A 21,165-nucleotide genomic window follows, 5' to 3' on the forward strand; every position below is an offset into this window, starting at 1 on the left:
CGGGAAGGTCGGGGCGGAGGAACGGCGAGAGATCGTGATGGAGGAGCGGCGAGAGATCGGGACGGAGGAACGGCGAGAGATCGTGATGGAGGAGCGGCGGGAGATGGGGACGGAGGAACGGCGGGAGATCGGGACGGAGGAACGGCGAGAGATCGTGATGGAGGAGCGGCGAGATATCGGGGCGGAGGAATGGTGGGAGATCGTGATGGAGGAGCGGCGGGAGATGGGGACGGAGGAACGGCGGGAGATCGGGACGGAGGAACGGCGAGAGATCGTGATGGAGGAGCGGAGAGAGATCGTGGCGGAGGAATGGTGGGAGATCGTGACGGAGGAGCGGCGGGAGATGGGGACGGAGGAATGGTGGGAGATCGGGACGGAGGAACGGCGAGAGATCGTGATGGAGGAGCGGCGAGATATCGGGGCGGAGGAGCGGCGAGGGATCGAGACGGAGGAGCGGCGAGGGATCGGGACGGAGAGCGGCGAGAGATCGGGGCGGAGGAGCGGCGAGAGATCGGGGCGGAGGAGCGGCGAGAGATCGGGGCGGAGGAGCGGCGAGAGATCGGGGCGGAGGAGCGGCGAGGGATCGAGACGGAGGAGCGGCGAGGGATCGGGACGGAGAGCGGCGAGAGATCGGGGCGGAGGAGCGGCGAGAGATCGGGGCGGAGGAGCGGCGAGAGATCGGGGCGGAGGAGCGGCGAGAGATCGGGGCGGAGGAGCGGCGAGAGATCGAGACGGAGGAGCGGCGAGGGATCGGGACGGAGGAGCGGCGAGAGATCGGGACGGAGGAGCGGCGAGAGATCGAGACGGAGGAGCGGCGAGAGATCGGGACGGAGGAGCGGCGAGGGATCGGGACGGAGGAGCGGCGAGAGATCGGGGCGGAGGAGCGGCGAGAGATCGGGGCGGAGGAGCGGCGAGAGATCGGGGCGGAGGAGCGGCGAGAGATCGGGGCGGGTGTCATGTATCTTACACTATTATATATAACTGTATCCCAACATGCTGTACATGACTGTAATAAGATATGACCTGTAACCACCAGCATACCTTACCACCAGGGGTGCACTTGCAAGAGACAGGTATATAAACACAGGTCTCAGGCAAGTGCAACATTCCAGAGCTGTGAAATAAAGGTGCAGGTCCAGAGTGACCTTGACTTCACTACATGCCTCGTGTGAATCTGTACTGAGGGGACAGGACTTTACAGCAGAGGTGTGACGAATGTTTTTGTGGTGGAGGAGCGTCGAGAGATCATGGCGGAGGAATGGTGAGAGATTGTGGTGGAGGAGCGGTGAGAGATCGTGGCGGAGGAACGGTGAGAGATTGTGGCGGAGGAACGGTGAGAGATCGGGGCGGAGGAACGGTGAGAGATCGTGGCGGAGGTGCGGCGAGAGATCGTGGCGGAGGAACGGTGAGAGATCGTGGCGGAGGTACGGTGAGAGATCGTGGCGGAGGAACGGTGAGAGATCGTGGCGGAGGTACGGTGAGAGATTGTGGCGGAGGAACGGTGAGAGATCGTGGCGGAGGAACGGTGAGAGATCGTGGTGGAGGAACGGTGAGAGATTGTGGCGGAGGAACGGTGAGAGATCGTGGCGGAGGAGCGGTGAGAGATTGTGGCGGAGGAACGGTGAGAGATCGTGGCGGAGGAGCGGTGAGAGATTGTGGCGGAGGAACGGTGAGAGATTGTGGCGGAGGAACGGTGAGAGATTGTGGCGGAGGAACGGTGAGAGATTGTGGCGGAGGTGCGGTGAGAGATCGGGGCGGATGAGCGGCGAGAGATCGTGGCGGAGGAACGGTGAGAGATCGTGGCGGAGGTACGGTGAGAGATCGTGACGGAGATGCGGTGAATGAGGGTACGGGGCCCAGAAGAGCAGAGAGCCCAGGGGCAGCACGGGCCTGCCCACACTACGATATGTGTGCGCACTAGGTCCTTGCAGCAGAGCAGGTCTCCTGACATCCTGGTTAACCCATGCCGCTGGATAAAGGCCGAGCTCTGTCAAGCCCGTGTGGTGGCTGGTGTGAGACGGTCACCACACATTAAAACAATCCAGGCACAGGCATCTTCCACCCTTCAATTGGAGTTCAGGACTGGAATATCGGCTCCTTCATTGAAACATCTGTGAACCCATGTGGAAGCAAGTCATCCTGGTTCCAGGGACCACCAATGATGATGATGAAGACCATTCTCGGGGAGGTTGCGGGTATTCCCGGGATTCTGCAGATATTGTGGGAGGCAGATTAGTTCGGTGACAATCGCAGATCTGCCCTGGAATAGACAAAACAATCTGTGACCCTCCTGTGAAGCGCCTGGGGACCTTTTACTGCGGTAAAGGCGCTATATAAACACAAGTTGTTGTTGTCCCCGCCTCCCCGCCAATCACAGCACGCCCGCCCGGCGCCCGCGCACAGGGGCAAAGGTCGCCGCCCGTTAAACATTCAAATATTTCAACCCAACCGCCAAGCTCCGAGCGCGAGCCTCGCTCAACCCAAATCATGGCCGCAAACCCCGCCTCCCGGCGGCAGCGGATTGGCCAGAGGGCGGCCCGGTGCGGGGCTCTCCGAGCAAGAGGATTGGCCGCGGCGCCTGTCACTCAGAGCGAGGGAGGCGGGTTTGCGGGGGGGGGGGGGCCTGTCCTGGGGGAAGCGGATTGGCCGCGGCGCGTCTGTCACTCAGAGCGAGGGAGGCGGGTTTGCGGGGGGGGGGGGGCGGGCCTGTCCTGGGGGAAGCGGATTGGCCGCGGCGCGTCTGTCACTCAGAGCGAAGGAGGCGGGGGCCTGTCCTGGGGGAAGCGGATTGGCCGGAGCGCCTGTCACTCAGAGCGAGGGAGGCGGACCCGGGCTTCAGTGGGACTGGGAGCTCGGGCAGTGTGTTTGGGCCGGGCGCTAGGCCCTTGTGTCGGTGAGTTGGAGCCGGTGGGAGCGGCCGCCTGGTTTTATACCCGGGGGGTGAGGGCTGGGATGAGGGGAGGGGGGGGGGATGGATTGATTGAGGAGAGAATGGGGCAGTGAGGAGGAGGAGGAGGAGGAGGAGGAGGAGGGACAGGAATGCGGAGACGAATGGGAGGGTGAGAAGAAGGGGTCACATTGCCCATTGTACAAACTATAAATTTACTTTGAATTTTGCTCATTTTTGCAGCGCCGTGGCTCTCGTCAGCACCGAGCAGCACAGAGAATTCGGCCCCTCCAGCCTGTGCTGGCTCTGTGAAAGAGCTGTCCCATTAGTCTCACTCCCCTGCTCTCTTACCCCAGAGCCCTGCGAATGTCTCCTAGTCAACTATTTATCCAATTCTCTTTTGAAAGTTACTCTTGAATATGATTTCAGGCAGGGCCCTCCAGATCACCATAACTCACTGCGTAAAAATGTTTCCCGTCTTTAGTCCCCTGGATCTTTTTTTTTTTGCCAGTTGCCAATTATCTTCAGAACACCGTTTCAATCCAATGAAGACAATCCTACGTTCTCTTGAGGCAGAAGAAAACCTTTTTGGAGATTTTAAATTTAAGTAGTAAAGTGGCATCTCTGAAATGAAGGTGAATTCTCGGTGGGCCGGTGTGGGCTGTGCCTGTACTGGGTAGCGTGTTATACACACCCCGTGTCTGACCCATTAGGGGTGCGTGCAATAAAGGTGCAGCAGTTATCATGGGTGACTTCAATATGCACATAGATTGGGCTAACCAAACTGGAAGCAATACGGTGGAGGAGGATTTCCTGGAGTGCAGAAGGGATGGTTTTCTAGACCAATATGTCGAGGAACCAACTAGGGGGGAGGCCATCTTAGACTGGGCGTTGTGTAATGAGAGAGGATTAATTAGCAATCTCGTTGTGCGAGGCCCCTTGGGGAAGAGTGACCATAATATGGTGGAATTCTACATTAGGATGGAGAATGAAACAGTTAATTCAGAGAAATTTAGAACTCAGCAGAGGAGGACAAAGCGTTTGATTAGGGCAGGGAAAATGGAGTACAAGAGGAAGCTTGCAGGGAACATTAAGACGGACTGCAAAAGCTTCTATAGATATGTAAAGAGAAAAAGGTTAGTAAAGACAAACATAGGTCCCCTGCAGTCAGAATCAGGAGAAGTCATAATTGGGAACAAAGAAATGGCAGACCAATTGAACAAGTACTTTGGTTCGGTATTCACTAAGGAGGACACAAATAATCTTCCGGATACAAAAGGGTCAGAGGGTCTAGTAAGGAGGAACTGAGGGAAATCCTTATTAGTCGGGAAATTGTGTTGGGGAAATTGATGGGATTGAAGGCCGATAAATCCCCAGGGCCTGATGGTCTGCATCCCAGAGTACTTAAGGAGGTGGCCTTGGAAATAGTGGATGCGTTGACAGTCATTTTCCAACATTCCATAGAGTCTGGATCAGTTCCTATCGAGTGGAGGGTAGCCAATGTAACCCCACTTTTTAAAAAAGGAGGGAGAGAGAAAACAGGGAATTATAGACCGGTCAGCCTGACATCAGTAGTGGATAAAATGATGGAATCAATGATAAAGGATAATAATAGCAGCTCATTTGGAAAGAGGTGACATGATAGGTCCAAGTCAGCATGGATTTGTGAAAGGGAAATCTTCTAGAATTTTTTGAGGATGTTTCCAGTGGAGTGGACAAGGGAGAACCAGTTGATGTGGTGTATTTGGACTTTCAGAAGGCTTTCGACAAGGTCCCACACAAGAGATTAATGTGCAAAGTTAAAGCACATGGGATTGGGGGAGGTAGTGTGCTGACGTGAATTGAGAACTGGTTGTCAGACAGGAAGCAAAGAGTAGGAGTAAATGGGTACTTTTCAGAATGGCAGGCAGTGACTAGTCGGGTACCGCAAGGTTCTGTGCTGGGGCCCCAGCCGTTTACACTGTACATTAATGATTTAGACGAGGGGATTAAATGTAGTATCTCCAAATTTGCGGATGACACTAAGTTGGGTGGCAGTGTGAGCTGCGAGGAAGATGCTATGAGGCTGCAGAGTGACTTGGATAGGTTGGGTAAGTGGACAAATGCATGGCAGATGAAGTATAACGTGGATAAATGTGAGGTTATCCACTTTGGTGGTAAAAACAGAGAGACAGACTATTATCTGAATGGTGACAGATTAGGAAAAGGGGAGGTGCAACGAGACCTGGGTGTCATGGTACATCAGTCATTGAAGGTTGGCATGCAGGTACAGCAGGCGGTTAAGAAATCAAATGGCATGTTGGCCTTCATAGCGAGGGGATTTGAGTACAGGGGCAGGGAGGTGTTACTACAGTTGTACAGGGCCTTGGTGAGGCCACACCTGGAGTATTGTGTACAGTTTTGGTCTCCTAACTTGAAGGACATTCTTGCTATTGAGGCAGTGTAGCGAAGGTTCACCAGACTGATTCCGGGGATGGCAGGACTGATATATCAAGAAAGACTGGATCAACTGGGCTTGTATTCACTGGAGTTCAAAAGAATGAGAGGGGATTTCATAGAAACGTTTAAAATTCTGACGGGTTTAGACAGGTTAGATGCAGGAAGAATGTTCCCAATGTTGGGGAAGTCCAGAACCAGGGGACACAGTCTAAGGATAAGGGGTAAGCCATTTAGGACCGAGATGAGGAGAAACTTCTTCACCCAGAGAGTGGTGAACCTGTGGAATTCTCTACCACAGACAGTTGTTGAGGCCAATTCACTAAATATATTCAAAAAGGAGTTAGATGTAGTCCTTGCTACTAGGGGGATCAAGGGGTATGGTGAGAAAGCAGGAATGGGTACTGAAGTTGCATGTTCAGCCATGAACTCATTGAATGGCGGTGCAGGCTCGAAGGGCCGAATGGCCTACTCCTGCACCTATGTTTCTATGTTTAACAGAACTCTATCCCTGTGCAGTTTCAGCAGCGTGGCTTGGTGGTGATTAAGAATTGTGATCAATGTGCTGGTGACCTGCGATAGTTTTGCTACCTCCTTTAACAAACTCTCTGTCTTCACAGGAACAGTCGAATCAATCGCAGAACCTCATCGACTCTGAATTTTCTACATTGCGCAATATTTTGGATGAAAAGGAACAGAATTTGGTCAAAGAACTGAATGAGGAAAAGGATGATATTTTAATAAGAATGGAGACAAATCTGAGAAATCCAAGACCATTCACGATAGGCTTTCCTTGTTGTATATAAATAACCTGAACTTGGGGATAGAAAGTACAATTTTGAAGTTTGCAGATGATGCAAAACTTGGCAACGTAGTGGATAGTGGCAGACTTCAGGAGGACATAGACAGACTGGAGAAATGGGCAGACACATGGCAGATACAGTTTAATGCGGATGAGTGTGAAGTGATGCACTTTGGGGCAAACAACATAGAGCGACAGTGTAATTGAAATGGTGCTATTTTGAGGGTTGTGCAAAAATGAAAGGAACTTGGGTGCAGTTCTCAAATCTTTGAAGGTGGCAGGGCAAGTTGATAAAGACAGTTAAGAAAGCTTGTGGCATACTTGGCTTTGTAAACGGGGGCATTGAATTCAATGTTTTTTGAGGATGTTTCCAGTAGAGTGAACAAGGGAGAACCAGTTGATGTGGTATATTTGGACTTTCAGAAGGCTTTCGACAAGGTCCCACACAAGAGATTAATGTGCAAAGTTAAAGCACATGGGATTGGGGGTAGTGTGCTGACATGGATTGAGAACTGGTTGTCAGACAGGAAGCAAAGAGTAGGAGTAAGGGATGAATGGCCTACTCCTGCACCTATTTTCTATGTTTCTATGCAAGGAAGTCATGCCAAGCCTTCACAAATCACTGGTTAGGCTGCAGCTGGAGTATTGTGTAGAATTCTGGGAACCACACTTGAGGAAGGATGTTAAGGTCTTGGAGAGGATAAGAAGGGAGTTTATTGGGATGAGAGTAGGAATCAGAGACTTCAGTTATGTGAAAAGATTTCATCGAAACAGAAAATAGGTGCAGGAGTAGGCCATTCGGCCCTTCGAGCCTGCACCACCATTCAATATGATCATGCAACTTTAGTATCCCATTCCTGCTTTCTCCCCATACCCCTTGATCCCTTTAGCTGTAAGGGCCACATCTAACTCCCTTTTGAATATATCTAATAAACTGGTCTCAACAACTTTCTGTGGTAGAGAATTCCACAGGTTCACAACTCTCTGAGTGAAGAAGTTTCTCCTCATCTCGGTCCTAAATGGCTTACCCCTTGTCCTTAGACTGTGATCCCTGGTTTCGGACATCCCCAACATCAGGAATATTCTTCCTGCATCTAACCTGTCCAATCCTGTCAGAATTTTACATGTTTCTATGAGGTCCCCTCATTCATCTAAATTCCAGTGAATATAAGTCTAGTCGATCCAGTCTTTCTTCATATGTCAGTCCTGTCATCCCGGAAATCAGTTTGGTGAACCTTCGCTGCACTCCCTCAATATCAAGAATGTCCCTTCTCGGATTAGGAGACCAAAACTGTACACAATATTCAAGGTGTGGCCTCACCAAGGCACTGTACAACTGCAGTAAGACCTCCCTGCTATACTCAAATCCTCTCGCCATGAAGGCCAACATGCCATTTGCTGCCTTCACCACCTGCTGTACCTGCATGCCAACTTTCAATGACTGATGTACCATGACACCCAGGTCTTGTTGCACCTCCCCTTTTCCTAATCTGCCACCATTCAGATAATCTGCCTTCCTGTTTTTGCCACCAAAGTGGATAACCTCACATTTATCTACATTATACTTCATCTGCCATGCATTTGCCCACTCACCTAACCTGTACAAGTCAACCTGCAGCCTCTTAGCATCCTCCTCACAGCTCACACCGCCACCCAGCTTAGTGTCATCTGCAGACTTGGAGATATTAAATTCAATTCCTTTGTCCAAATCATTAATGTATATTGTAAATAGCTGGGGTCCCAGCACTGAACCTTGCGGTACCCCACGAGTCACTGCCTGCCCATTCTGAAGCTGGGATTGTTCTCCTTGGAGTAGAAAAGGTCAAGGGGACACCTAATCGAGGTATTCAAAATTCTGAGGGGTTTTGATTGAGCAAACGGGAGAAACTGTTTCTTCTGATAAGTGGATCGGCAGCCAGAGGTCACATTTAAAATAATTGGCAAAGGATCGAGAGGGGAAATGTGGAGATATGTTTTCAGATTTGGAACCTGAAAGGGTGGTGGAAGCAGATTCCATCGGGACGTTCAAAGGGCAATGGGACATGTAGCTGGAGAGAACTAATTTGCAGGGTTATGGGGAAAGGATTGGGTGTGGGAATAAATTGGACAGCTCTTTCACAGGATCAACAGCTTTAATCTCCTCGGTGTCTTTGACATCCAGGCCCACATCACATTCCTGCTGTCTACTCTGCTGTGCCTGAATACTTTATTTTTTAAATTCATTTGACAGGGTTGTGGAAATCTGGAACACTCTCCCTTAAAAGACTGAATGCGAGGATCAAACAATTCACCATTTTCCAGACTGAGATGGGTAGATTGTTGTTGGTTAAGAGCATCGAGGGATATGGAGCAGAAGTGGGTAAATGCAGTTGAGGTACAGATCTCACTGAATGGTGGAACAGGCTCCTCCTGTCCCTGTGCACCATCCTCTGCAGTCAGCCGTGTTTATAATATTCCCACAACACTGGAGTTCCCGAGTGCTGCAGTAACCTCGTGTTTTGGAATTGCTGATCCCGAATGCATTCAGCATTCACGTCTCTACAGCTTACTGTAGATGTTCCATCTTTTGGCCCCTAGTTTACCCTTGTTAATGTTACCTGGTTCTTGTATATCACCCACCTGCTGTCTAGATTCCACTCTGTAATCAATGTCATGTGGATCACCTTTCCTCCTGGCCTTCTCCCTCCTCCAATGTAAATGCTTCTTGCAGTTACTTCAATGTTCCTGACCAGTTCCATGGTTTTTATTTGATCATCTCTCCCATTTTTTGTTACAAGAAAAATGCCATTTACTTTTCAAAGTCCCAGTATTATTTCCGCCTCAGATTGACAGGCAATTAGCGATTTTCTTTGCAAACACCTTTTGCACCAAAAACTGGAAGTATAAGAAAGGAAATTGCGTTGATTTTCTAGGCCATCCTTGCATGGGAGGGCTCAGAGCCCTTACAGCAGTTGTGGGCATATCTGGCCCACTGTTGGGACAGAAATAGAATGTGAGCCGGAGTTCGAGCTGCACATTCGTCTCCTCGTGGGTCAAAGACGGACCTGACCTGCAGCCAAGGAAAAACCATAGTAATGCTTGATTCAAATTAATAATTTGCAAAAGCAATTCTCCCTGGCCCGATCTTAAAAGGATCGTTCTGTCATTTTGGGCCTCTGTGGCGGACGTCCGTACCCAGAATGCACTGCGTACTCGAATGTGCCCTGTCCAACTTAGAGTGGAGTCATGGTTTCTCATCTCCGCAACTCTTTTACAGAAGAAATCTTTGCATCTTTCCTCTCCCGGTATCTAGAGTACGACGGCAGGGGAGTTCTCATCTGACACCAATTGGGATGGCATTAGTAATCTTTGCAGAGGGGTATAAGGATGAGTGAGATGGGGAACTGAAGCTGATACAGGCTCTAAAGAGGGTACAGTTCTATTTCACAGCACTGATTTCCAGAGACCAGAAGATACCACAACGTTTTCAACTTTTATTTGTGATTCATTTCTAAGCAGTATCGACTACATGTGTTTGTAAGACAGCATCTGACTAATATCTGAATTTCTGTTTATGCAATGGCTATGTTTATGCAATCTTACCCCAAAATTATTTTTCGCATGCGGTCCCTTTAAATTTGCTGCACGCCCGGCCACTATGCGGCCACGCATGCGTAATATCTCTTCCAGTGGTAGGAGCCAGGGAGTGGCCTACGCAGGACCGCACGATTGGTGTAACATTGGTGGGTGGCCCTCAACAGCTCACCAGAACTTGCTCAATGGCCCTCCAGCTAAAATAATTGCCCACCCTGACTTACAGGGATATCTTACGTTGTCATTTAGCCCCTTCTGCTCCTCCAGTACCTTTTTATCATTTATCTTCAATGTGCACAGACCCTATCCCTGGGTAACCAACTCATCATCATTACCACACTCATCACCACCCACCTCCCTACAGCCAAAATCTCCCTGCACCTCACCAACTGCATCACCACCCACCTCCCGACAGCCAGAATCTCCCTGCACCTCACCAACTGCATCACAACCCACCTCCCTACAGCCAGAATCTCCCTGCACCTCACCAACTGCATCACAACCCACCTCCCTACAGCCAGAATCTCCCTGCACCTCACCAACTGCATCACAACCCACCTCCCTACAGCCAGAATCTCCCTGCACCTCACCAACTGCATCACCACCCACCTCCCTACAGCCAGAATCTCCCTGCACCTCACCAACTGCATCACAACCCAGCTCCCTACAGCCAGAATCTCCCTGCACCTCACCAACTGCATCACCACCCACCTCCCTACAGCCAGAATCTCCCTGCACCTCACCAACTGCATCACAACCCACCTCCCTACAGCCAGAATCTCCCTGCACCTCACCAACTGCATCACAACCCACCTCCCTACAGCCAGAATCTCCCTGCACCTCACCAACTGCATCACAACCCATCCACCTACAGCCAGAATCTCCCTGCACCTCACCAACTGCATCACAACCCACCTCCCTACAGCCAGGATCTCCCTGCACCTCACCAACTGCATCACAACCCACCTCCCTACAGCCAGAATCTCCCTGCACCTCACCAACTGCATCACAACCCACCTCCCTACAGCCAGAATCTCCCTGCACCTCACCAACTGCATCACAACCCACCTCCCTACAGCCAGGATCTCCCTGCACCTCACCAACTGCATCACCACCCACCTCCCTCCAGCCAGAATCTCCCTGCACCTCACCAACTGCAGCTTTGTCCTAACCATGTTCTCTGGCTTCTGAACTGCTTCTTCCTCCATGACTTGGTCTTCTGCATTCTGTTCGTGCTTGATCTAATTGAATGCTGGAACAGGCTCGAGGTGCCAAATGGCCTACTCCTGTTCCTATGTTCCTGTATCTGCACATTGTGACTTTACAAGCATTCTTCCTGCCGTCAGTGTATTCTCTACTATCTCATGTGCTCGGTTTCCTCCAGCACTTATTTCTGTTTCCTGCTGCCTGCTGTTTCCTCACCTTTGCTAATTAGCTTTTCAACCGTTTTTGCTTCCATTAGTTCCTGTCCGCTCCTCTCAAAGGCCCAAACCTTTCCCTTCAGGTTTTGGGCAGCTGAGATCAGTGAGTTGCTCCACACTTTACTATTGACTCTCTAGCTCTCTCATGCTGCAAAGTCGAGCCTTGTTTAGTCTGTTTGAGCACTGCCAGCGGTCTGCTGTGTGTTAACATTTGTGTTTCTGTCTATTTCAGGAGAGAGTGCCGGAGGAGCAGAGGTACGACACGCTCCAAAAATAACTGAACAACAACATTATAAAGTAGGATATTGAAGAGCGGTTTTATTTTCTGTTTAATATTTCATATTTACATCATCAGCCAAACATAGCAGGAGGCAGCCTGTCTCTGGGAGCATTTAAAGGACCCACCCAGTATAGAGTGTGGAGACATGTAATGGACATTCTCAACCCTGGTACGGAGGGCCTTTCCTGGTTTCTCACTTAACCCATAAAACCCTCAATAAGTGGGCACATCTTAAGAATACCAGACACGAGTAAAAGAATGTAAATATTATCCATACCCCTTCAAATAAGAAAATAGATGAAATGGTAGCATTTGATTCATGATTTATAATGCAGCAATCTAATAATCACAACTATTTTAGAAGCAGTCGGCCATTAGAATTCATTCATTAGTAAACAAAAACGGTGATCTAAATCATTAACCTGTTACACTGGGTTCTCTCATGGTTTAAAACTGGAAAATTAATACATAAATATATTCACAACTGATTTGGTCAAATCACTTTCAGTCACCTCCTGACTCCCCAAAGCCTTTCCCCAATATACAAGACATAAGTCAGGAGTGTGATGGAATACTCTCCACTTTCCTGGATGAGTGTAGCTCCAACAAAGTTCAAGAAGCTCGCCACCATCCAGGACAAAGCATCCCGCTTGATTGGCACCCCATCCACCACCTTCAACATTCACTCCCTCCACCACCGGCGTACCGTGGCTGCAGTGTGTACCATCTACACGTTGTACTGCAGCAACTCCCAAACCCGCGACCTCTACCACCCAGAGGGACAAGGGCAGCAGTTGCAGGGGAACACCCTCACCTACAAGTTCCCCTTCACGTTACACACCATCCTCACTTGGAAATATATCAGCTGTTCCTTCATCGCTGGGTCAAAATCCTGGAACTCCCTCCCTAGCATCCCTGTGGGAGCACCTTCACCACACGGACTGCAGTGGTTCAAGAAGGTGGCTCACCACCCCCTTCTCGAGGGGCAATTAGGGATGGGCAATAAATGCTGGCCTTGCACCACCATATCCCAGGAGTGAATGAACAAAATACAGAAGAAACTTACAACATGGAATTTTCGCAGTTCTATGGAAAAAGATTAAGAAACGGCCTTGAAGGGAGTGGAACTCGGGGAAGGTTGAAAATATTTGAACAAAATGAAGGAAATCAGAAATTTAATGGTTGTGATGTCAGGAATATTTTTGTTAAATCTGTACATTTTAGAAAGAAACATAGAAAATAGGTGCAGGAGCAGGCCATTCGGTCCTTCAAGCCTGCACCACCATTCAATATGATCATGGCTGATCATGCAACTTCAGTATCCTATTTCCTGCTTTCTCTCCATACCTCTTGATCCCTTCAGCCGTAAGGGCCACATCTAACTCCCTTTTGAATATATCTAACAAACTGGCCTCAACAACTCTCTGTGGTAGGGAATTCCACAGGTTCACAATTCTCTGAGTGAAGAAGTTTCTCCTCATCTTGGTCCTAAATGGCTTACCCCTTATCCTTAGACTGTGTCCCCTGGTACTGGACTTCCCCAACATTGGGAACATTCTTCCTGCATCTAACTTGTCCAATCCCATCAGAATTTTATATGTTTTTATGAGATCCCCTCTCATTCTTCTAAATTCCAGTGAATACAAGCCTAGTCGATCCAGTCTTTCCTCATATGTCAGTCCTGCCATCCCAGGAATCAGTCTGGTGAACCTTCGCTGCACTCCCTCAATAGCAAGAATGTCCTTCCTCAGATTAGGAGACCAAAACTGAACACACTTTCAAAATGTGGCCTCAAGGCCCTGTACAACTGCAGTAAGACCTTCCTGCTCCTATACTCAAATCCCCTAGCTATGAAGGCCAACATACCATTTGCCGCCTTCACCGCCTGCTGTACCTGCATACCAACCTTCAATGACTGATGTACCATGACACCCAGGTCTTGTTGCACCTCCCCTTTTCCTAATCTGCCGCCATTCAGATAATCTGCCCTTCCTGTTTTTGCCACCAAAGTGGATAACCTCACATTTATCCACATTTATACTGCATCTGCCATGCATTTGCCGACTAACCTGTCCACATCACCCTGTAGCCTCTTAGCATCCTCCACACAGCTCACACTGAAGCAGTCTCAAAGAAGCAAAGACAGAAAAAAAATAAAAGAAATGTTGCCCGATTTCTGAGCGGCCTCCAGCGAGTGTTTGAAGAGCAGCTGGTTCGGCCGCTCAACGTGCCCTCACTCCGCCCATTTGTACCTCAGAATTGCAGTCAGGGTCCTCTGTACATCACGGGACCCCGGTTTGACGAGGTTTCCCCCCCTGAAACAGGCAGGTGTTCCCGCTGCCCATCTCAGGACCCCACCCACGGTGACGATGGCTGAAGCACCAGCGTAAACTTTAGTGCCATTTCCAGGCGACTATCACTCCGGTTACACCAGGCGGGGGCTCTTAAAATCAGTCCTGTTAGTTCAGGATAGGAGCAGGAGGAGGCCATTCAGCCCCTGGAGCCTGTCGCACCATTCAATGAGATCACGACTGATGTTACCTAACAGCCTTTGACCCATATCCATTAATACCTTTGGTTAACAAAAATCTATCACCGAGTGAAAATTAGCAATTGATCCGCCCCCTCCGCCCCCCGCTCGCTCTCTCCCCCCTCCCGCCCCCCGCTCGCTCTCTCTCCCCCCTCCCCCCCCCCGCTCGCTCTCTCTCCCCCCCCCCCACCCCCCGCTCGCTCTCTCTCCCCCTCCGCCCCCCGCTCGCGCTCTCTCCCCCCCTCCCCCGCTCGCTCTCTCTCCCCCTCCGCCCCCCGCTCGCTCTCTCCCCCCTCCCCCCCCCCGCTCGCTCTCTCTCCCCCCTCCCCCCCCCGCTCGCTCTCTCTCCCCCCCCCCACCCCCCGCTCGCTCTCTCTCCCCCTCCGCCCCCCGCTCGCTCTCTCCCCCCTCCCCCCCCCCGCTCGCTCTCTCTCCCCCCTCCCCCCCCCCGCTCGCTCTCTCTCCCCCCCCCCACCCCCCGCTCGCTCTCTCTCCCCCTCCGCCCCCCGCTCGCGCTCTCTCCCCCCCTCCCCCGCTCGCTCTCTCTCCCCCTCCGCCCCCCGCTCGCTCTCTCTCCCCCTCCGCCCCCCGCTCGCTCTCTCCCCCTCCGCCCCCCGCTCGCTCTCTCTCCCCCTCCGCCCCCCGCTCGCTCTCTCCCCCTCCCCCCCCCCGCTCGCTCTCTCTCCCCCTCCGCCCCCCGCTCGCTCTCTCTCCCCCTCCGCCCCCGCTCGCTCTCTCTCCCCCTCCGCCCCCCGCTCGCTCTCTCCCCCCTCCCCCCCCCGCTCGCTCTCTCTCCCCCCTCCCCCCCCCCCGCTCGCTCTCTCTCCCCCCCCCACCCCCCGCTCGCTCTCTCTCCCCCTCCGCCCCCCGCTCGCGCTCTCTCCCCCCCTCCCCCGCTCGCTCTCTCTCCCCCTCCGCCCCCCGCTCGCTCTCTCTCCCCTCCGCCCCCCGCTCGCTCTCTCCCCCCTCCGCCCCCCGCTCGCTCTCTCTCCCCCTCCGCCCCCGCTCGCTCTCTCTCCCCCTCCGCCCCCCGCTCGCTCTCTCCCCCCTCCCCCCCCCCGCTCGCTCTCTCCCCCACCGCCCCCCCGCTCGCTCTCTCCCCCTCCGCCCCCCGCTCGCTCTCTCTCCCCCTCCGCCCCCCGCTCGCTCTCTCTCCCCCTCCGCCCCCCGCTCGCTCTCTCTCCCCCTCCCCCCCCGCTCGCTCTCTCTCCCCCTCCCCCCCCGCTCGCTCTCTCTCCCCCTCCCCCCCCGCTCGCTCTCTTCCCCTCCCCCCCCGCTCGCTCTCTCTCCCCCTCCGCCCCCCGCTCGCTCTCTCTCCCCCTCCGCCCCCCGCTCGCGCTCTCTCCCCTCCGCCCCCCGCTCGCTCTCTCTCCCCTCCCCCCCCGCTCGCTCTCTTCCCCTCCCCCCCCGCTCGCTCTCTCTCCCCCTCCGCCCCCCGCTCGCTCTCTCTCCCCCTCCGCCCCCCGCTCGCTCTCTCTCCCCCTCCGCCCCCCGCTCGCTCTCTCTCTCCCCCTCCGCCCCCCGCTCGCTCTCTCTCCCCCTCTGCCCCCCGCTCGCTCTCTCTCCCCGCCCCCCGCTCGCTCTCTCTCCCCTCCCCCCCCGCTCGCTCTCTCTCCCCCTCCCCCCCCGCTCGCTCTCTCTCCCCCTCTGCCCCCCGCTCGCTCTCTCTCCCCCTCCCCCCCCGCTCGCTCTCTCTCCCCGCCCCCCGCTCGCTCTCTCTCCCCGCCCCCCGCTCGCTCTCTCTCCCCCTCCGCCCCCCGCTCGCTCTCTCTCCCCCTCCGCCCCCGCTCGCTCTCTTCCCCTCCCCCCCCGCTCGCTCTCTCCCCCTCCGCCCCCCGCTCGCTCTCTCCCCCTCCGCCCCCCCGCTCGCTCTCTCCCCCTCCCCCCCCGCTCGCTCTCTCCCCCTCCGCCCCCCCGCTCGCTCTCTCCCCCTCCCCCCCGCTCGCTCTCTCCCCCTCCGCCCCCCGCTCGCTCTCTCTCCCCCTCCGCCCCCCGCTCGCTCTCTCTCCCCCTCCCCCGCTCTCTCTCTCCCCCTCCGCCCCCCGCTCGCTCTCTCTCCCCCTCCCCCGCTCTCTCTCTCCCCCTCCGCCCCCCGCTCGCGCTCTCTCCCCCCCTCCCCCGCTCTCTCTCTCTCCCCGCCCCCCGCTCGCTCTCTCTCCCCCTCCCCCGCTCTCTCTCTCCCCTCCGCCCCCCGCTCGCGCTCTCTCCCCCCCTCCCCCGCTCTCTCTCTCTCCCCCTCCGCCCCCCGCTCGCTCTCTTCCCCTCCCCCCCCGCTCGCTCTCTCTCCCCGCCCCCCGCTCGCTCTCTCTCCCCCTCCGCCCCCCGCTCGCTCTCTCTCCCCCTCCCCCCCCGCTCGCTCTCTTCCCCTCCCCCCCCGCTCGCTCTCTTCCCCTCCCCCCCGCTCGCTCTCTCTCCCCGCCCCCCGCTCGCTCTCTCTCCCCGCCCCCCGCTCGCTCTCTCTCCCCCTCCGCCCCCCGCTCGCTCTCTCTCCCCCTCCGCCCCCCGCTCGCTCTCTCTCCCCCTCCCCCCCCGCTCGCTCTCTCTCCCCCTCCGCCCCCCGCTCGCGCTCTCTCCCCCCCTCCCCCGCTCGCTCTCTCTCCCCCTCCGCCCCCCGCTCGCTCTCTCTCCCCTCCGCCCCCCGCTCGCTCTCTCTCCCCCTCCGCCCCCCGCTCGCTCTCTCTCCCCCTCCGCCCCCCGCTCGCTCTCTCTCCCCCTCCGCCCCCCGCTCGCTCTCTCTCCCCCTCCGCCCCCCGCTCGCTCTCTCTCCCCCTCCGCCCCCCGCTCGCTCTCTCTCCCCCTCCGCCCCCCGCTCGCTCTCTCTCCCCCTCCGCCCCCCGCTCGCTCTCTCTCCCCCTCCGCCCCCCGCTCGCTCTCTCTCCCCCTCCGCCCCCCGCTCGCTCTCTCTCCCCCTCCGCCCCCCGCTCGCTCTCTCTCCCCCTCTGCCCCCCGCTCGCTCTCTCCCCCTCCGCCCCCCGCTCGCTCTCTCCCCCTCCGCCCCCCGCTCGCTCTCTCTCCCCCTCCGCCCCCCGCTCGCTCTCTCTCCCCCTCCGCCCCCCGCTCGCTCTCTCTCCCCCTCCGCCCCCCCGCTCGCTCTCTCTCCCCGCCCCCCGCTCGCTCTCTCTCCCCGCCCCCCGCTCGCTCTCTCTCCCCCTCCGCCCCCCGCTCGCTCTCTCTCCCCCTCCGCCCCCCGCTCGCTCTCTCTCCCCCTCCGCCCCCCGCTCGCTCTCTCTCCCCCTCCGCCCCCCGCTCGCTCTCTCTCCCCCTCCGCCCCCCGCTCGCTCTCTCTCCCCCTCCCCCCCCCGCTCGCTCTCTCTCCCCCTCCCCGCCCCCCGCTCGCTCTCTCTCCCCCTCCGCCCCCCGCTCGCTCTCTCTCCCCCTCCCCCCCCGCTCGCTCTCTCTCCCCGCCCCCCGCTCGCTCTCTCTCCCCCTCCCCCCCCGCTCGCTCTCTCTCCCCGCCCCCCGCTCGCTCTCTCTCCCCCCCCCCCCGCTCGCTCTCTCTCCCCCTCCCCCCCCGCTCGCTCTCTCTCCCCGCCCCCCGCTCGCTCTCTCTCCCCCTCCCCCCCCGCTCGCTCTCTCTCCCCGCCCCCCGCTCGCTCTCTCTCCCCCCCTCCCCCGCTCTCTCTCTCTCCCCCTCCGCCCCCCGCTCGCTCTCTTCCCCCCCCGCTCGCTCTCTTCCCCCCCCGCTCGCTCTCCCCCCCCCCGCTCGCGCCGCTCGCTCTCCCCCCCCCCCCCCCCGCTCGCTCTCCCCCCCCCCCCCCCCGCTTGCTCTCTCTCCCCCCCCCCCCCGCTCGCTCCCCCCCCCCCCCGCTCGCTCCCCCCCCCCCCGCTCTCTCTCTCCCCCCCCGCTCGCTCTCTCTCCCCCCCCCCCCCCCCGCTCGCTCTCTCTCCCCCTCCGCCCCCCGCTCGCTCTCTCTCCCCCTCCGCCCCCCGCTCGCTCTCTCCCCCTCCGCCCCCCCGCTCGCTCTCTCCCCCTCCGCCCCCCCGCTCGCTCTCTCTCCCCCCTCCCCCTCCCGCTCGCTCTCTCTCCCCCTCCCCCTCCCGCTCGCTCTCTCTCCCCCTCCCCCTCCCGCTCGCTCTCTCCCCCTCCCGCTCGCTCTCTCTCCCCCTCCCCCTCCCGCTCGCTCTCTCCCCCTCCCGCTGGCTCTCTCCCCCTCCCGCTGGCTCTCTCCCCCTCCCGCTCTCGCGCTCTCTCCCCCTCCCGCTCTCGCGCTCTCTCCCCCTCCCGCTCTCGCGCTCTCTCCCCCTCGCGCTCTCTCCCCCTCCCGCTCTCGCGCTCTCTCCCCCTCCCGCTCTCGCGCTCTCTCCCCCTCCCGCTCTCGCGCTCTCTCCCCCTCCCGCTCTCGCGCTCTCTCCCCCTCCCGCTCTCGCGCTCTCTCCCCCTCCCGCTCTCGCGCTCTCTCCCCCTCCCGCTCTCGCGCTCTCTCCCCCTCCCGCTCTCGCGCTCTCTCCCCCTCCCGCTCTCGCGCTCTCTCCCCCTCCCGCTCTCGCGCGCTCTCCCCCTCCCGCTCTCGCGCGCTCTCCCCCTCCCGCTCTCGCGCGCTCTCCCCCTCCCGCTCTCGCGCGCTCTCCCCCTCCCGCTCTCGCGCGCTCTCCCCCTCCCGCTCTCGCGCGCTCTCCCCCTCCCGCTCTCGCGCGCTCTCCCCCTCCCGCTCTCGCGCGCTCTCCCCCTCCCGCTCTCGCGCGCTCTCCCCCTCCCGCTCTCGCGCGCTCTCCCCCTCCCGCTCTCGCGCGCTCTCCCCCTCCCGCTCTCGCGCGCTCTCCCCCTCCCGCTCTCGCGCGCTCCCCTCGCTCTCCCCCCTCCCGCTCTCGCGCGCTCTCCCCCTCCCGCTCTCGCGCGCTCTCCCCCTCCCGCTCTCGCGCGCTCTCCCCCTCCCGCTCTCGCGCGCTCTCCCCCTCCCGCTCTCGCGCGCTCTCCCCCTCCCGCTCTCGCGCGCTCTCCCCCTCCCGCTCTCGCGCGCTCTCCCCCTCCCGCTCTCGCGCGCTCTCCCCCTCCCGCTCTCGCGCGCTCTCCCCCTCCCGCTCTCGCGCGCTCTCCCCCTCCCCCCTGCCCCGCTCGCTCTGCTCTCCGCTGCTGTGACTGACACTGGTGCCCATCAGTTTGCAGGTGGCAGGAGGCAGGATGATATTATGGGACGGACCTGTTAGTGACCTTTGACCCCGCAAATTATCAGCGGTGCGGAGTTTTTCCCACCATCATTCGGTCCCGGATAGAAGTAGGGAAAGATTCTTTCAGTGAAAGCGTGGGTGAAAGTGTGGAGATGGGACATGTTGTCCGCATTGTAAAATGACACCTGTCCGCCCTCATAGTCCAGGTACACCCCGATCTTCCGGGGCCCCACACTCGGGGTGAGAGGGGTCAGTGAGGGTGAGGTGAAGGCCTCATAGACACTTCCGGGTCTCTGACTCACAATCCAGTATCCGGTCTCTGTGTTCGTGGTGCATTTCCCTTTCCTCCCGGCAGACTCTCGGGTCACTCCGATCTCCCACCAATTCTTGTTCCCCACCTCCACTTCCCAGTAGTGTCTCCCTGATGTGAATCCCTCCGATCCCAGGACACAGGCCCAGTGATCAAACCTCTCCGGGGTGTCAGGGAGCCGCTGCCCTTTGACCCCGAGTCGCAGACTAGTCAGGTTCTCAGACAGGATGAGCCAGGGGTGCGCTGTGTTCGGATCCAGAGTCAGAAAGGCTGGAGCTGGGGGAAAGTTAAAATAACACACTCAATGATTTAGATTCTTGCTGTGATTTATTCAAATTCTTTCCTGTTTATAGTGCCCACTCGGGCTCTGGGTTGTGATCATGGAATCTGCTGCCACTCTCGGGAGTCGATTTACTAATTTTCTGGCCCGATTCCAGGAGGGACAGAGAGGGGGTGTTGGAAGAGGGGGTAAGACAGCGAGGAGAGGGAAGGAGTAGAGAGCATGGATGGAGGGGAGAGAGCTGGGGGAGCAGTGGAAGGGGTGAGAGAGCACGGATGGATGTAGGGGGAGAGAGTGGATGTAGGGGGAGAGAGTGGATGTAGGGGGAGAGAGCGGATGTTGAGGGAGAGAGCAGTGGGAGGGACAGAGACAGAGGAGGAGAGAGATCCGGGGGTGGGTAGAGAGAGTGGGGAGGGAAGGGGGTAGAGAGAGTGGGGAGGGAAGGGGGTAGAGAGAGTGGGGAGGGAAAGAGAGTGGGGAGGAAGGGAGAGAAGGGGGGTGAGAGAGTGGGGAGGGAAGGGGGTAGAGAGAGTGGGGAGGGAAGGGGGTAGAGAGAGCGGGGAGGGAAGGGGGTAGAGAGAGCGGGGAGGGAAGGGGGTAGAGAGAGCGGGGAGGGAAGGGGGTAGAGAGAGCGGGGAGGGAAGGGGGTAGAGAGAGCGGGGAGGGAAGGGGGTAGAGAGAGCGGGGAGGGAAGGGGGTAGAGAGAGCGGGGAGGGAAGGGGGTAGAGAGAGCGGGGAGGGAAGGGGGTAGAGAGAGCGGGGAGGGAAGGGGGTAGAGAGAGCGGGGAGGGAAGGGGGTAGAGAGAGCGGGGAGGGAAGGGGGTAGAGAGAGCGGGGAGGGAAGGGGGTAGAGAGAGCGGGGAGGGAAGGGGGTAGAGAGAGCGGGGAGGGAAGGGGGTAGAGAGAGCGGGGAGGGAAGGGGGTAGAGAGAGCGGGGAGGGAAGGGGGTAGAGAGAGCGGGGAGGGAAGGGGGTAGAGAGAGCGGGGAGGGAAGGGGGTAGAGAGAGCGGGGAGGGAAGGGGGTAGAGAGAGCGGGGAGGGAAGGGGGTAGAGAGAGCGGGGAGGGAAGGGGGTAGAGAGAGCGGGGAGGGAAGGGGGTAGAGAGAGCGGGGAGGGAAGGGGGTAGAGAGAGCGGGGAGGGAAGGGGGTAGAGAGAGCGGGGAGGGAAGGGGGTAGAGAGAGCGGGGAGGGAAGGGGGTAGAGAGAGCGGGGAGGGAAGGGGGTAGAGAGAGCGGGGAGGGAAGGGGGTAGAGAGAGCGGGGAGGGAAGGGGGTAGAGAGAGAGCGGGGAGGGAAGGGGGTAGAGAGAGCGGGGAGGGAAGGGGGTAGAGAGAGCGGGGAGGGAAGGGGGTAGAGAGAGCAGGGGGTAGAGAAGGGGTAGGGGTAGAGAGCAGGGGGGAGGAGCGTGGGGGTAGAGAGAGCAGGGGGTAGAGAGCGTGGGGGTAGAGAGAGCAGGGGGTAGAGAGCGTGGGGGGAGAGAAGGGGGTAGGGAGCAGGGGGGAGATAGCAGGGGTTAGGGGATGAAAGCGGGGAGGCTGGGG

General features: G+C 57.7%; 1 protein-coding gene across 1 annotated transcript in view; it reads right to left on the minus strand.

Annotated features, from left to right (window-relative positions):
* Positions 1 to 19,070: 19,070 nt before the first annotated feature.
* LOC139250436 (zinc-binding protein A33-like) overlaps positions 19,071 to 21,165 on the minus strand; it is a 13,929-nt gene continuing 11,834 nt past the window's right edge. Inside the window, exon 6 of the mRNA XM_070872838.1 lies at positions 19,071 to 19,621. Coding sequence (XP_070728939.1) covers positions 19,071 to 19,621 — 551 coding nt within the window. The remainder of the gene's footprint in view (positions 19,622 to 21,165) is intronic.

Source organism: Pristiophorus japonicus, unplaced genomic scaffold, assembly GCF_044704955.1.
Source record: "Pristiophorus japonicus isolate sPriJap1 unplaced genomic scaffold, sPriJap1.hap1 HAP1_SCAFFOLD_371, whole genome shotgun sequence".
Lineage (NCBI taxonomy): Eukaryota > Metazoa > Chordata > Chondrichthyes > Pristiophoridae > Pristiophorus > Pristiophorus japonicus.